We start from the raw sequence: 17,253 nt of genomic DNA on the forward strand, positions 1-17,253 counted from the left end.
AAAAGTAGATGCATTTTTAAATTAAAGGGTAGCGGGTTCCTTTCTGACATTTTTTTTCACCTGAGACACAGATTTGAATCTTAACTTTGATGAGCAACTTAGTCCTATATTAATAAACCCGGATAACTCCTTTCTTAATCTTGAAAGAAAGGACAAAGAGATGATAATGTTAACTCTGCTGTGTTGATCTCAAAATGATATGTGGATACTTGCCCGTTAGATGCTGGACTTTTACAAGTGACATTAAATGAATATAAAAATGACAACAGTTTTTGGACTATATTCCAGCTATTGGCTGGAGGTGAAAGATGATTAATCAGATGCCAGTAGTCTCTGCCTCTTATTTTTCATTTTACACATTTTTGCTCTTCTCTCTTACCTCTTTTGTAGGATATAAATAAAATAAATTTCAGCAATGTATAAATAAGCACAATATGAACTATAGGATCTGATTTTCATCATGTCTAGTTTTGTTAATATTGATTGTTTTTAAATGGTTCATTTCCATTCAGTTAAAAATATATTTTATATAGCTGTCTCACTGAAATATTTTTAATTTTATATCATATGCTAGGCCTACCTATCTGGCCATGTTTCAAGAGAATCTATAAATGTAATACATAAGAAATTGATGATCCTTCAGGTGAATGTTGACATTTGAGATAATGTAGTTTTACCTCTGAAATTATCTTTTAAAAACAAATTGCATTTAACTGACAACAATTATGATGTATATAAATATTGTATTCTTTTTAGCATTCTCTGTAAATTGCATAGTAACTTTTTGGAATCCCTGTGGCCCTGATTACCTATTGAAAATTTCTTTTTGTCAAAACATCCTTTATTCAAAGTGTTTAATTCATTTTTTAAGGAAAATCATTAAAATTTTTTGAATAGAACTTGTTTAACGGAAATATTTAAAATTGTTTATATTATACTTGTGAATTCCAAATTGATGGGCTATAAAGATTGTGAGTATCCTCACAAAATTCTAGGTATTGCCTTTTTTTTGTATGTAGTGTAACTTTAGAAGATAATATGTAAAATGTGGATTATTACTATTTGTGAGAAGACCATTTTTCATGTTGACTAGATTATTGTAGAAATAGTTTACTTAAAATATTTTTTAAAAGAAAATCTTTGAAAAGACCAAAGTTATTTTTTAAAAATAACTTCATATTATTGCTTTTGATCTTCTTAACAGTTCTCTGAGGTAGAAAAATTGGATTTCTTTTGCTCTGTTTTTATACACTTGATCTTAGCCAAAAAGCCAAGCAGTGATTGCCCTGTTTTATAGATGTTATTCAGGTAGAGTGATGTGTCCAAGGTCACATCAAGGTAAGTTACAAAACAGAGATTAGAATGGACCTTCTAATTCAGTTTACTGCCTAGATTACCAAACACTCTTTTACAATATTTTACCATAGTCAGTGATACCATTTTGTTTCATTGTCTATTACTACCTAAAGAAGATAAATTACAACCTAACTCTCTTTTTTTCAAACTAATGTGACCAGAAAACTTACTTTGGGGAAGTGGGAGGTGTGAGTGAGCATATTCTTTGATGATTTAATCCTAATGAAGAAGCATGTATTTACCTATAAATAAACAATACAATGCTAATCATTTTTTGTCTTTTAGCCAGAACAGGTAAAGGAATAGCACTGGGTGAATGTAAATGAAAGAAGCTAACAGGGGAGGTTCAGGGCTAAAACGGTAGATTTGTCCTGTGGTCTTAGTGTGCACTATTGCATCCAATAAGGAATTCTTCTATACTTTCTGTTACAGATGCTGAAATTTTCTTCTAAGGAGAAATATCCCTTATTTACTTTTGTAAATGGTCATTCCAGAGACTATGATTTTACATCTACTACAACCAATGAAGAAGACCTTTTTTCAGAGGATGAAAAGAAACGATTAAAAAGATTTAGCATGGAAGAGTTTGTCTTGCTTTAAAGATTAGCACATTTGTGCTTGATGAGAAGAATTCCGTTGAAAGGGGAAAATGAAGAGAAACAAGTGTTTTCGAAACGTTTATTTTCACAAATATCTTAATTTTTTATGTTCTTTAAGAAAAAGAACATTTGAAAATATAAAAGTTTAAAGATATTTTTCTAAAAGAGGAATGATTTAATGAATCTTGCTTTCTAATAAATAAATTGAGTGATTCTGGTTGCATTCCTATTTCCCTAAGATCTACTAGTGATAATTCTACCTTAACTGTAAGCCTTTTAGTCTTCAAAGTCTTCAACCTGAGCCCATTGTTCTCATGGAGGTTTTGTGATATTAACCCTGCCCCAAAGACTGGGATCACCAAATAGTTTCAAAATTCTCAGTTTGTACTAATGACCAGAAGATCAGAGAAGGAAACTTTAATGCTGTCTAGCCTACTGCTATTAATGCAATCAAAGAATGCTTTTGCATATGTCTTGATAATTAAATAGTATTTGTTAACTGTGATATGCATACACTTATATAAGCAGAATTATGAGTTAAAGTAATATTTTGCAATATGATTTTTATAATGGCTCCTCATTATGCTTGCTGTTGAACCTTTTATGAGGAGTGAATATAAAGTATTGGTTTTCCCTCACAAATTTAAAGGTTATGTTATTAATACTATTATAACTGCATCCAATCAAATCAGATAAAGGCAACTATAAAATAGTAGTAGTGTTTGTTTCCTATCCCAAGGGCAAAATTTTATAGGAACTCAATTTATTATGCAGTTTTCAAATCTAAAGTACCAAGAAAGATGTCACTAGGTTCTCTTCTATGTGATTTTTGTTTTTTATATAAAGCAGTGTAGTGGTGTTTAGAAGCTGAGGCCACCTATAAGGCAAATCTGCCTTAAGTGTATTATTTGTTACTTAAAGGCAAATTTGTGATCTTAAAGTACAAGAGTGATTATTGAGCTAGGATTATAAAATACATAATAAAGATGTGAGAAGATAAAATGCTTTTGTTTTGGTTTTAATGTTGGGATTATTTTAATCCTTTCATTTGAAAAATCGGTGTCTCAAATGAATTCTGTTCATTTATAATAAATGCATATATTGCTTTGAAAACAATATTAATTTTTTTAAGTGGAACTTTCATGTTTCAGTGTAGAAATGTTACTTATAAAGACATAAAATTGTGTATCATCTAAAGTCATTGATCTCTTCCATAAGAAAACCTATTTGTTTAGAGTTGCATGTAAAGCTGAAAGAGAGGGTGGGTGGATTGTTTCAGTATACCTGATGAGAAAAATCAGGTTTGACATTTCTCAGTGAAGATGACTTACTGAATTGAAATAGTCTGAAATCTAAAAATTTTCTTTAGTCTAGATACAGACAGGACAAATTAAGTCCAATACTAATTTTCCTAGAATGTGAAAGCAATATAGGAACCAGAAGCCAGTGGTATACCAGATTTTATACAGTGCAGTCCTCTGATCTAAGCTATTGCAATTTACTGTTCCTACATAGCTGCAGTATTCACAGGATTCTACAGTAAACACATCCAATGAGAGCACCCATGCCTTCAAGTGGGTCTGAACCGGTTGTCAATGTTCTTACAAGAACTAATATGAAAGCTTAAGAGCCACAGAATAGCATTGTTATTTCCTCAACATATTTAGGGATCATTTTTAGGTAGATTATTGGAATGAGACAAGATTACACCTGGGCAAAGTTAATGTGAGAGGAGGCAAAAATTTCCTTTACATTGAATTGTGTGGAAAACACTTAGTATATTTTACAGACAAATCTTACAATACAGTCATCCTCATGACTGGGAATAAATGTTTGGAATCAAATTGTTTTACATAGTATGCACACATAAAGATATTGACTTATATGTGTAAGTGAATGAATGCATGCGTGATAATTGAGAGAGGGTCAATTTATTTTGCCTGGTAATTCACTTTCAGTCAAAGACCAGCCAAAAGTTATGCTAATTTTTTATTTGGAAGGCAGCAACAAAAGTATATCATTAGAGTTAGAATAAACGTACTGTACATCCTGGTTTCAGACTTTGTTGTGAACACAGATTTCATTTCAAGTTCTGACAGCTAGTAAACTCAGTCAATAAAGCTTATGGATGATCTCTTTCAGCCTGGAATAAAGGAAAGTCAAAAAGGACAAGATTCTAAGATGAGTGTTCTGTTAGAATTATGATAGGAGAATCCTCCGTTTGCACATCAATATTAAGATACTGGATTTTACCATTAACATTTCAGAAATGAATTTTTAAAATTCTTGATGTGACTTTTTGATGGTGAAGATTTCTTTTCTCTTTTCTTCATAAGATTTGACACTTTGAATACCTTTTTGTCAAGGTGTTAGCCACCAGCAGGCAATCTTAAGAGTCATAATTTGCTGAATGAGTGAAGGAAAAGATCCTTTATAGTGTAACTATAACCAGAAAATTTCCTTGAGGTATTCATATTTCTGTTTTTACATTAAACCAACCTCATTAATTCTGTATTAGTGAGAAGACAACTGTAGAGGATTAAAAATTTAGGTTGCTTTTGTGTTCTATTATCATTAGGATTTAACATTGTCTGAGGGCAAACATATCTAAATATATATGCTAATTCATCTTGTTTTTAGAAGAATTAACAGCAAAAATGACTTAGCTATATAATCTATCTAATTTTAGGTAAGAATCTCTATTTTCTAGAGATCTCTAGTTCCCTTCTATTATTCAATACTAGTAGAAAGCACTTTATTCTTTTTCTTATTTTATTTTTTATTATACTTCTAAATTCTAGGGTACATGAGCACAACGTGCAGATTTGTTACATATGTATACATGTGCCATGTTGGTGTACTGTGCCCGTTAACTCATCATTTACATTAGGTATGTCTCCTAATGCTATCCCTTCCCCCTCCCCCCACCCCACAACAGGCCCCTCTTTTTTTCTTTAATTTTTACTAGGAAGAAATTTCATTTTCATAGTTTAACACAAATCACCTTTAATAGCTTGCATTTGACATTGTCTTTTTGACTATATGTTCCTACATAATCATGAAAAACTATAAAGGATTTTCTAAAATCAAGAACAGGAGGAAGGACAGATAATGACAGAACCACTTGAAAATATGAAATCACTATATGGATTGTTACTTAAACAGATACGGGTAGGAAACCGAGAATTTAAAATCATGGTGATATAGAAGCAAGATATTCAGAATATATGATAGACGCAATTCTTGGAAAGGATAAGGGATTATTTTCTATAAAAAAGGAGAGTAAATGTCTTCCCCAAAAAAACTCTAGGCGAGTAAATATTTATCGTGTGATATTTACTATACCCTCAGTATTGTCCGTCAACCACCATTCCATAGTGCTATTTATTTGAGCCTTTATACTGAGTACTCAGATACAGAACTGAAAAGGTGAAACATCAGGCCAGGAAAATTGGAAACATCCTATTGATTCTAAAATATAAATTTTATATCATTTTATAGTTTGAATCTTAAGTCAGTTTTAAAATCTTAAGCATTTTTGTGTGACTTTCATGGTTATTTAAAGACTTTTTCCTTGCCTATAAACTTTGAAAAATATTATATTTAGAGTTGGTATTGCAGACACATTTTTGAGTTAGCATTTTCCTTCCTTTTTTACAGTCCTTCTTGACGTTATTGGTGGCAAGCAATGGCCCAAAACATTCACAACTACAGTTATAAAATTTCACTTATTCTCTCACAGTGACAAGAAAAATATGCTAAATGTGGAGAATACATGTTATTAGAAGGGAAGATTACTCTTTTACTGTGCTACCCTCTCTGCAACCAGTTCTTCTAGAAATGTAGAAACTCAGTCTTCCAAAATTGTCATCCAAAAGTGAATGATAAGAAAGTGTTCTACTCAGAATTGTCTTTCATTTACATTATTTAAAAATTATTTATAAATATACATGTATTTATATGTATTATAAATACATATTTATACTAAGATAATATACATTAATAAAAATAGAGAAGTCAAGGGTTTTATAAGAAGTTATTTTACAAGCAGGAAAGGTAAACAAAAGAAAGCTGAAATCCAACAGAAGTTATAACAAGGATGAGAGAATGGCTAACAGCAAGTTTTGAGTGTATCTAGGCAAATACACCATAGCAAACTGATATAAAAATACATGAATTAAAAAGTATTGTGGGTTGGGATGATTTAAAGTTAAATGTAGGCAGTAGAAGAATGTAAATACTGATAAGGGCCAGTGGATATGGGGCTGCCATGTTGCAGAACTCCACGGAACACTATTTTTAGTGTATGTTATATGAATGGTACTCCCTGGAATTGGGAAATGTAGCATTTCAGTTCCTAATATTTACATGCTACTTGCTATTTATGCAGCACTGTTCAGTTTAGTTCACTTGTATTAAAATATAGCTAATGAATGTAAGATGGGGAATTAGATCTGGGATTGATGGGATGATTAATATGAGTTCTGGGACTTAGATGATCACATAATGGAACAGGTCAGGAGAGTCCATGTCAGCTGTCTGGTTATTTAAATTATTTCTAAAATACTTTAAATAGATATCATATGGAAAGGATCAACGCATACTTATATGATACTTCAACATATTACTTTCATTTTTCTATACTCCCTTCTACTTCAGGTTCATAGTCTCATTACTCTTTAAGCATGTTCAATAGGTTGAATTTTGATTCCTATTTCTTTATTCTGTTGATGAAGAGGGCCACCACTTATTCAGTCTTTCATATTTGGATCTATATACTGACTGTTTTGTGCCTCTGACCTGCATGTTGGTCTTTCCCGTGACTTGTGATTGGCTTCTAGACCCGATCTGGGCTTGGCCAGTTTTATGGCCACTAGCACATGTCTATACCTAGAGAGACACTCTTGATTTTGTGTGTAATATGTTCCCATAAACACTTGAGACAGTGGAATATGAAGGAACTGAACAATAGATATTTTAAAACAGTGTTTTAAGGAGGGTTCTTATGCAGAGAGTTAAAAATATCAAAATATTTAAAATAAAATTATTTTTAATCATATAGGCTTTTACATGGTCTTGATGATACACTTCTGGTATCACACAGATGATCTTTATTTTTGTTCTTTTGTAGTAGAACATTCAGTTGACTGACTTAAAGTTAACTTATAGTAGAATATACAGTTGACTGAGCATTTCATTGAGGCTAATGATTATTTCTGTCTTTATATTAATTAAATTTATGAGATCTACATTTCTTAGCACTAGTTTTAGCACTGATTTTTCTGTTTTCCTGCAAAATAAGAGGTAATGAAATATAAAATCCAACAATTATCTAATCTGCTATACAAAGATTGTGATATTAGCTGGCAGGCAGCATCAGCTCAGAGCTCAAAGTGCATCTTTGTCGGATGATGTTTAAAAGTCCAAATTATATAATGTTTAAGGTGGCTCAGGGGTGTCAGATGATATATGTCTAATGTTTGCATAGTTCTGTATTCTTTTTGTTTTGGCCATTCTACTTGTGGGTAAAGTAGTATCTTGTGGTGTTCTTTGTTAAATAATAGCTTTATTGAGATGTAATTTACACATTAGACACTTCAACCTTTTAAAGTAAAATAACTTTAAAAACCACAAGTTAGTGGTTTTTAATATATTCATAGAGTTGTGTAATGATTACTATTACCAAATTCCTATTTTAATTACCCCAAAAGGAAGCCCTGTACCCACTCACTTCCTATTCTTCACCCCTCTTTTTTTCCATCCCCAGCCCTAGGAACCACTAATCTACTTTCTGCCTGTATGGATTTGCCTAATCCGGACATTTCATCTAAATGGAACCATACGCTATATGTCCGCTATACTTCTTTAACTTGCCATAATTTTTTTCAAGGTTCTTGCATGTTGTTACATGTATTTGTTAGCACCTCGTTACTTTTTTAATGACAGTAATATTCTATTAGATAGCTATACCACATTTTCTTTATTCATCATTTGATAGACATTTCGTTTTTTTCTACTTTTTAGCTACTATGAATAATGTTGTTCAGAACATTCGTGTACATGATTTTGTGTGGGTGTGTATTTTCATTTCTACTGGATATTTGTCTAGTAGAAGAGTTGCTGGTCATGTTGATAACTATGTTTAACTATTTGAGGAACTCCTAAACTGTTTTCCAAAGTGGTTCACCATTTTACAATCCTAGCAGCAATATATGAGGGTTCTGGCTTTTCTACTTTCTCACTAACCCTTGTTATTGTCTAGCTTTTAAATTTTAGCCAGCAGAGTATGTGTGAATGGTACCTTATTTTGGTTTTGATTTTCATTTTCCTAGTGACTGATAATGTTGAGTATCTTTCCATATACTTGTTGACCACTTTCATGTCTTCTTTGGAGAAATGTATATTTAAAATCTTTGCTCATTTTAAAATTAGGTTATTTTTGTTTATATTATTGAGTTGTAAGAGTTCTTTGCATATTCGGGATATAAGTACTTTATTGGGTATATGATTTACAAGCATTTTCTCTTGTTCTGTAGCTTGTCTTTTTAGGTTTTTTTTTTTTTTTTTTAATTTATTTTTTGGCAGAGTCTCATTCTGTCACCAAGGCTAGAGTGCGGTGGCATGATCTTGGCTCACTGTGACCCCCACCTCCTGGGTTCAAGTGATTCTCGTGCCTCAGCCTCCCAAGTAGCTGAGATTACAGGCTTGCACCACCGTGCCAGCTAATTTTTGTATTTTTTTAGTGGAGATGGGGTTTTGCCATGTTGGTCAGGCTGGTCTTGAACTCCTGGCCTCAAGTGATCTGTCTGCCTCAGCCTCCCAAAGTGCTGGGATTACAGGTGTGGGCCACCACGCCCAGCCATCTTGTTACTTTGTTGATGGTATCCTATGAACTACTGAAAGTTTTAATTTTGATAAAGTCTAATTGATTTTTTTTTATTCCTTGTGCTTTTGGTGTTATATTTGAGAAACCATTGATTAATTCAAGGTCCTAAAGGTCTGTACCTATACTTTCTCTTAAGAGTTTTATAGTTTTAGCTGTTACATTTAGGGGTTTTTGTTTGTTTGTTTGTTTTTTAGAGAGAGTCTCACTCTGTCACTGGAGTGCAGGCTGGAGTGCAGTGGTGCGATCTGTGCTTACTGCAACCTCTGCCTCCCAGGATCAAGCGATTCTCCTGCCTCAACCTCCTGAGTAGCTGGGATTACAGGCATGCACCACCACACCCAGCTAATTTTTGTATTTTTGGTAGAGATGGGGATTCACCATGTTAGTCAGGCTGGTCTTGAGCTCCTGACCTTGTGATCCACCCGCCTCGGCCTCCCAAATTGCTGGGATTACAGGCGTAAGCCACTGTGCTTGGCCTAGGTTTTTTTTTTTTTTTTTTTTTTTTTTAATCCTTTTTGAGTTGATGTTTGTATATGGTGTGAGGTAGGTGTTTATATATGTTCTTTTGCATGTAATGTCCAGTTGTCCAAGCACCATTTGTTAAAAAGACTACTCTTTTCCCTATTGAATAGTGTTGGCACTCTTGTTGAAAATCATTTGATTGTAAATAGAAGGGTTTATTTTTAGACTCTCAAATCTATTCCATTTAGCCTCATGCCAGTATGACACTGTCTTGATTACCATGGCTTTGTAATAAATTCTGAAATTGGGAGGTATAAGTCCTTCAGCTCTGTTCTCCTTTTTCAACATTACTTTCGCTGTTCTGGATCCCCTGTATTTTCATATGAATTTTAGGATCAGCATGGCAATTTCTGGAAAATTTTTTGTCATTTCTTTCAGTCTTCATTTATTTACTCTTTTTTTTTTTTTTTTTGAGACAGAGTTTCGCTCTGTCGCCCAGGCTGGAGTGCAGTAGCATGATCTCAGCTCACTGTAACCTGGGCTCAAGCTATTTTCTCACCTCAGCCTCACAAGTAGCTGAGATTACAGGTGTGCGCTACCACACCCAGCTAATTTTTGTATTTTTAGTAGAGACGGGGTTTCACCATGTTGGCCAGGCTGGTCTCGAACTCCTGACCTCAAGTGATCCACCTGTCTCAGCCTCCCAAAGTGCTGGGATTACAGACATGAGCCACTGCACCTAGCCCAGTCTTTATTTTTAAAATATACATCTTTATTTTTGTTATTGAAATTTTACATAGGATAAAATTGGCTCCAAATGCTGAAGATACATGTTTATAAAGTAAAACATGCAAAGTATAGTTCTTAGAACTGTGATCATGTTGTATAAGAACAAATCAGTTATAGTAGATTACCTTATACCATTGCATCATCCAGAACAAGTGCTTCAAAAGTAAGGCTTTACATATTCACCCAATACTACTAGTTTGGAAAAAATTACAAATCTTTATATTTTGGGAAAAACAGATGCTTAATTTTTTGGTCAAACTCCAGTGTTATACAATGGAGAAGACATAATGACATGGTTAAACTGTAAAGTCAGACTGGCTCAGCTCAAATTGTGACTTTAGCACTTACCAGCAATACGGCCTTGAGCAAGTACTTAACATCTATAAAATGGGGACAACAGTCACTGTCCTAGTAGCAGCAGAAGGCTGTTGTAAGGATTAAGGGAGGAAACATGCGAAACACTTATTAGAAAAGTGCCTGGCACACAGTAAGTACTCAATAAGTGTTAGCCTTTAAAAGTGTTGTGAAGATTTTATTCATAGCAGTCTCAAGATTTGAAAAGACTTTAAAATTCCTTTTTTTTTTGAACTGGCATTGGAATACAAAAATTAGGAAAAATAAGACAAAAACATCTTTATGCTAATATTGAATGTCTGTGAAGCACTACAGAATACATTGAGATTTTTTAAAAAGTGACACTTCTGTCAGGGAGCTTAGAAATTTACTTAAGGATGGGGAAAAGACACAAAAAACTCATACATGATCGAGAAAGAGAACGTTTATAATAGAAGTTATGCAAAGTAAAAGGTTATTTGGTTTCAAAAGAAGACAGCTCACATATGATGATGGGGATTAGGCAAGTCTTCCTGGAGGAGGTGGCATTTTGGATGAATTCTAAAAGTCTGATTTGATTTATATACAGGCAGTGATAAGGTGAGTATCTGAACTTATAAGAAACAACACAAAGACCGAGAGACAGGGTCCATGGTTCTGTTTTCTAAACAAAAGTGGGTTTGGGGCAGGGGTCATCCCCATGGAGCACAGTTGAGGTGCATGTGGCTGGTGTTGGTTTTGTGCTGGCTAGGGAGCACTGCTGGTATTTAGTAAGGGGGTGATGCTAAACATTCTGAGATGACTGAGGGCTGTGATGGTCAGGCTGAAATGTATACTTAGGTGGATGCCTAGGAGAGACACAGGAAGAAGAATGCTATGAAGGAAAAAACAAAGGGTGTAGAAATCAGAAGAGCAGGGGTTTAGTTTTAACACTTTAAAATATGAAGATTTAAAATTGGAATGTGATTTCTCAAGCCCTATTCTTAGATTCTGTTTTACCTAGATATAATTCTATAGATTCTATGCATATACTTAGTGAATTTATGTGTAAACTTAGTGAATTTAGATGGGGCAGAGAAAGAGTAGGTCATTTAATGCAGGGGTTCTTAACCTGATGAACCCATGAATAGAATTTAGGGGTTCATGAGCTTGGGTTGGAAAAACGTTTACATCTTTATTTTTACTAACATCTACCTGAAATGTAGTATTTCCTTTCAATAAGAATACAGACAACAAAATATAGCAGTGTTAGCAGTAGCTAGAACATTACTACTAATAGAAATTACAGATATTTTTATATCACAGCTAATATAGATACCTTGAAGTATTTACACTGCTTTGAAATTTTGGTAAGTTTTGCTGCTAGGATTTTTAAATGTGTTAATAGAGAAGCAAATATATTACTATACACATTTTCAAAAATTTTAATAACTATTCCCTTTATTCATGTGCATTTTAATTTACATTTAAAAACATTTTTCTGAGAAGGAGACACTAGGCTTTACCAGACTTCCAAATGATGTAAAGTGATGAAGTTTGGGAAATATAAAAGTAGAAGGTTGTGAGAATGATAGGAAAAACAGAATTTCAGGCTGAAATTTGGAGTTGGAGCATATTGAGTGAAATAGATGGTGTAAACATCTGCAGAAGAGAGCGTGAAGTGACAATAGAGTCATCTGGAAGTGGGAATGCAAAGCTACCTGAATCAGAGGGATTTAAATGGAAGGAGGAGTCTCCTTGCTGGCTAAGTTTAGGAGAGAATTAGTACTGACAGGAAAATGAAAGTTTGAGTTAATGTTAAGAGATAGAGGATTAATGATTGCCAGTGGCAACAACTGACATTTATTGGGTGCTTACTAAATATAAAATAGATATTATTTAATCTTTGCAAAAATTCTGGGAAGTAGATACTTTTATCCTTGCCATTTTACAGATGGAGAAATTGAGGGTCTGATATGTTAATTTCCCACGTTAGCACAGTTGGCAATCTGCAGATCTGAGATTTAAACCTCTCTGGATTCCAAAGCCTGCTCTAGTTTTTCCTATGTCATATTGAATTAGATGTTCCAAAAGACCAAGAGGAAGAAGCTAGAGAAAATGGCATGTGAGGACTGAGCCAGATGGGGATGAAAGCAGGGAGACTGTGGAAGGGAAGTCTTTGACCTGGTTTTGGAAATAATTTTGGAAAACGGGTTAAAGACACAGGCAGTCTGGGTGGTAGGCTGGAGGGGGTGAGGAGATGAGGTGGCATTTGATGAAAATTTGCTTATATTTTAGTGGCATTGAGAATCAAGTCCCCATTGTTTCAGAAACTGTTATACAGATGTAAATTTACGTAAGATGCTCCTTTTCTGTCTTCCCTTGGCAAGTACTCCTGCCCACCCTGAGGTGGAGAACTTGCTCTTAGTAGTAGCCTTATGAGGTGACATTTTGAGCCTTCTCTTTTTTGCCTGGCCTTCAGACCCCAATTTTCTAGAGACTGCAGTTGAGAAAGACCTTTTGTTACTGTACAATAGGGGGAAAACTCCCAGTGGTATAAAACAGACTGAGGACTTTGCAAAATATAGCAAGTTCATGTCTGCTAATATGTTAAGTTATTTGGCCTCTCTAGTTTAAGTAGTGATTTGTTGTTTTCATGCTAATACAAATTCTTGTATTAATAGGAGCACGGCCCTGGGTTTCTTCATCTGTCTGGGAAAAATTACTTGTTTGATGGTAAACAAAGAACAGAAGAATTGGTTCACTGTCCTCATTTTAAAAAAAGATGGTATGAAGCAATAGTGGAATAATTTTAATTGTAACCATCTAACACTTGCCATCAGTAAGATCATTTGTGTTCTGATCTTAGGAAATGGAGTATTAAAGAGTACATAGTGCATTAGAAATGCAAAACATGACCACATGTTCTCAGGATTTTGTCAGTGTTACATGAAAGAGCACTTGTATTGGGATGCTCGACTCTGAGGGTATTCTCTGTTCAGTGTGTATTTACAGAGATGTATGAATATTTGATTAATGAGTCATGGTCTCCGGAGAAATTTAATAACTGTATTGCTTTACAAAGCCAGGCCCTTAACTGTTAACACAGCTGCCAATAGTGTCATTGACATTGCGGCCCTTTCTGAATCTAATATATTCTGTGGAGTAAATTCCTTGGTTAAAAAGGGATCTGTGAGAGACATTCAGTTATCTGTTTTGAACTTCACTTAATTTACAGGCTCTGATTTGTAAAGATTTTTCCAATGAAAACAAGCAGTGATAGGGAAACTTAAAAATGACCTTTTTAAAAGTGATTATTTTTCCCAGAAATAAGTTAGAAAATCATTGATAAATAAAAAGGAGTTGATTATCCTCTTCAAGATTATCTTTTGGGGATTTGGTCATCATTTTTGTCTTGCTTGTCATCTAAGAAATATCCACAAGAAGTTGAAATATAAAATATATTTGTGATTTAGATATGTAGATCTCACATGTATTAGAATGTCCTAATCTAAATTCATTATTAAACATAATTTAATGCTTTTTCAGCAATAATTGAAGGCTAATTTATCCTTTCTTCATTCTTTTTGTTTTTAATATCTATGGAGAAATCAATTCTAACTTTCAAAGTTAGGTAGGTATTTTAGTAATGTTACTTTGGTTTAACTGCTTGAGTAACAGGGAGAAATGTCAAAAAAAGATAAATTTAGTGCAGGATCTTTCGCTGGAAGCTGTAACTGCAGGTTAGAATTATCCATGCTATGCAGAATTTCCTGCAACACTTCTCCTTAGGGCCACAATGCATTACAGCAGACGTATAATGAAGCTGCTATAAAATCTCTGGTAATTAAGGGGGATTTGACAGTAATTGCAACAGTGAATCAACTTAATTATTACCTGCTTCAAAGAGAGCTAACCTGATGTTATAATCTAACCTTTTCTACTTTTAAAATGGGAGATTAAACAAGTATATGTAGCATTTAAGAATTAAATCTGTTGAGATAGAATTGTATTAATATACTTCTAATATATACTTTATGCACATGTACACATCAGCTTCTCAAGAACCCGCACCCAACTCTCTCTGATCCATTAAAGTTATCTGGTATGCTCTGGAAATTAAACCGAAGGCACATCTCTTATTTAAGTCAGCTTCTCCCTAAGCCACAAACAGACCTTGGTTGTGGTTAACCTGACTTCCACAAAATAAAAAATGCTTTCTTAATATTAGCGCATAAATCAAAGAAACACCAAAATTATTATCATTGCTTACGTTAGGTAGACCATCTCTTAGAATCTTAAAATCTCATCAAAAGTGCAAGTAAAGCCAGGTGTGGTGGCATATGCCTATAATCCCAGATACTTGGAAAGCTGAGGCAGGAGGATTGCTTGAGCCCAAGAGTTCGAGAATGTAATGAGCTACGATCACACCACTGTATTCCAGCCTGGGTGACAGAGTGAGACCCTGCCTCTAACTGATATGAAGATAAAGATTTAGAATTACTGAGAGCTCTTATCTAACTTGGTATATCCGACTTGGCACAAGGATCGAGATACCTGTTTCAGCCCAAGTTATGTTGAGGGTAACACATTTTATAAATGGTCTCCTCTCACTTCTATTGCCTGCTATCTTCCCACAAGAATGGGAGTGGAGAGAGAGAAAAGTAGTGTGGTTTTGATATGAATTCATGTCATATACCATGTATTACCAGGTACCTACTAAATGTAATCAATACCAGGTTATGTATTGTTTGACTCCCTCTCTAGCAGATTTCCCCAACTCTCTTTTCTGCTTTTAAGCCTTATCATACATATACTTGTGTCTTCATTGGCTTTAGCTTTACTACTACTTTCAATGGCAGAAACCACAATTACTTTTGCACCAGACTAATGGCTGTCTTAACTCTCTAATTATAGCAAGATTGGTCTACAGTAGTTTTGTTTTGGAATTGAATCTTTGGTTTGGTTTTGTGTGTGTAGAGATCCAATTACATGACTTGTTTCACAGGAGGTGATTGATTAGGCATAGGTTTGGTACAGTTTGGGGATGGAACAGTCTCATCCTCAACCAATGTTTTCCACACTAAAAGTATGTTCAGATGAACATGAACCAGAATTGAGTTTTCATCTGGGGCAGCAATAGGTTAGCTGCTCAGGACACTTGGGCAGGCTTTGATCATTGATCTTACAAGATTTTGTCTTCTGGTATATTGCAAATTCAGCCTGGATTCCCTGAAGGAAGACTGAGAGCACAAGTTATATACCTTGTTCTCTAATGTTTTCTTGCCACTAATCAAACTCTTTCTTGATATGGAGGCAAATAAGCACGGTCAACAATTGACTAATGAATAGGGGAATTAAACAATGTGAATTATAATTTTGATTTGCTCACTGGACTGACCTGGGGCAAATTGTCTAGAACCTCTTTCTGTTTTATTCTTATTCTAGACTGAATTACAACTACTCCACAGGGATCTCCTAAAATCTGTTTCCTTTTTTGTCTGTTAGAAAATTTTCATGAAGCAGGTCACCAAAGTAGTGTCTTTAACAAGTTAACACAACTTCCAAAGGTGCCCATTTTATGGTCGAGGATTCTCCTATTCCCTGCAAGCCATGGTTATCTTTAATTCATGCCCATAACTTATAATTTACCAGGGATCAGTTACCTATGTAGCAGTTATACCCGACTTTTTGTCTTTTGGATGGTTCGTTCCTTGTTAGTAGTTAGGTAGGTATGAAGTTAGTAGGTATGAAGCTCAAACCAAAGATTTTTACTTGATAATCAATGTAACAAGGCTATGGGAAGAAGATGGAGCACTTACTATTCTAGGCACTTTAAATGCATTATCTCATTTTCATACTAGAAACAAATCTTGAGACTTAGATTAAGAAAATTGCCCAAGGTATCTAGATTATAAATGATACATTCAGGATTCAATCCTAGATCTGTCTGATTCCATAAGTGGTTGAAACTACTAAATTCTGGATTCGTTTGTGGAATTAATTAATTACAGGAACAACCATATTGCTCCTTTCTGAGATATCACAGGTGAAAATGTACAGGAGAATATGTTCAGGGTTTCACTGAAGACCTCCCTGAAATACAATGTGTTTTTAATGTCACCTTTTTCAATGTCAGACATACTTAAGAACCAATAAGTTTTGAAGCTTTTACCTTCCAGGTTAATGCTCCCTTTCAGTTCTTCTCAGGTCTTTTCCACAAGCAAAACGTACTGACTTCTTATGAACTTTATGAAGAATGGGTATCTATTTAGAGACCTGCATGGTAAAGACAAATTGTCATACTTCTTTGTTCTTATAGAATGATGGAGTAAAAAAAAAAAAAGGAGTAAGTTTTCTGAGAGAAAGTTAATTACACAACCATCTCAGTTATTCAGGGACGGAATATTAGATTAAGGATATATTCATTCCTGCCTTGGGCAATAGAAAAGGATTTTTTCAGTTGGCACTAAGGTGGTCACAATAAGGGATTAAGAGAGAGTTGGGATCATCCCAAAAAGTGACCTGTCTTTGAAAGGTGGCAAAGTTTTAAGGAACTTTAAAGATTATCTAGTCCATTGGCTTTTTATAGATGAGGCCCAAAAAGATAAAATTACTTGCCCAAGTTACACAGCTACCTATGACAGAGGTGTTATTAAAATCTAGCTTATTTTAGCTGAGAGAAAATTTATCTCAAAGAGTTTATGTTTGGCAGCTTTAATATAAATAGCAGAACATCTGACATCTTTTTAAAAATCGAATCATGTTTAAGTAAACTGGGTTCCGTTGATTTTCCAGACTACAGTCCTGAAAAGGGATGGAATTCTTATTACAGAAACTGACTTTCCT

At 34.2% G+C, this 17,253-nt stretch overlaps 1 protein-coding gene across 3 annotated transcripts in view; it reads left to right on the forward strand.

The window, feature by feature from the left end:
* Window positions 1-3,068, forward strand: part of ATG4C (autophagy related 4C cysteine peptidase) — an 82,001-nt gene extending 78,933 nt beyond the window's left edge. For 2 of the 3 annotated variants that reach the window (XM_025361386.1, XM_025361377.1), the window contains exon 11: window positions 1,789-3,068. In XM_025361386.1, coding sequence (XP_025217171.1) covers window positions 1,789-1,956 — 168 coding nt within the window. In that variant the 3' untranslated portion in view covers window positions 1,957-3,068. The remainder of the gene's footprint in view (window positions 1-1,788) is intronic. The other variant, XM_025361396.1, reaches the window with a different exon arrangement.
* Window positions 3,069-17,253: the final 14,185 nt, after the last annotated feature.

Source organism: Theropithecus gelada, chromosome 1 (assembly GCF_003255815.1).
Source record: "Theropithecus gelada isolate Dixy chromosome 1, Tgel_1.0, whole genome shotgun sequence".
Lineage (NCBI taxonomy): Eukaryota > Metazoa > Chordata > Mammalia > Primates > Cercopithecidae > Theropithecus > Theropithecus gelada.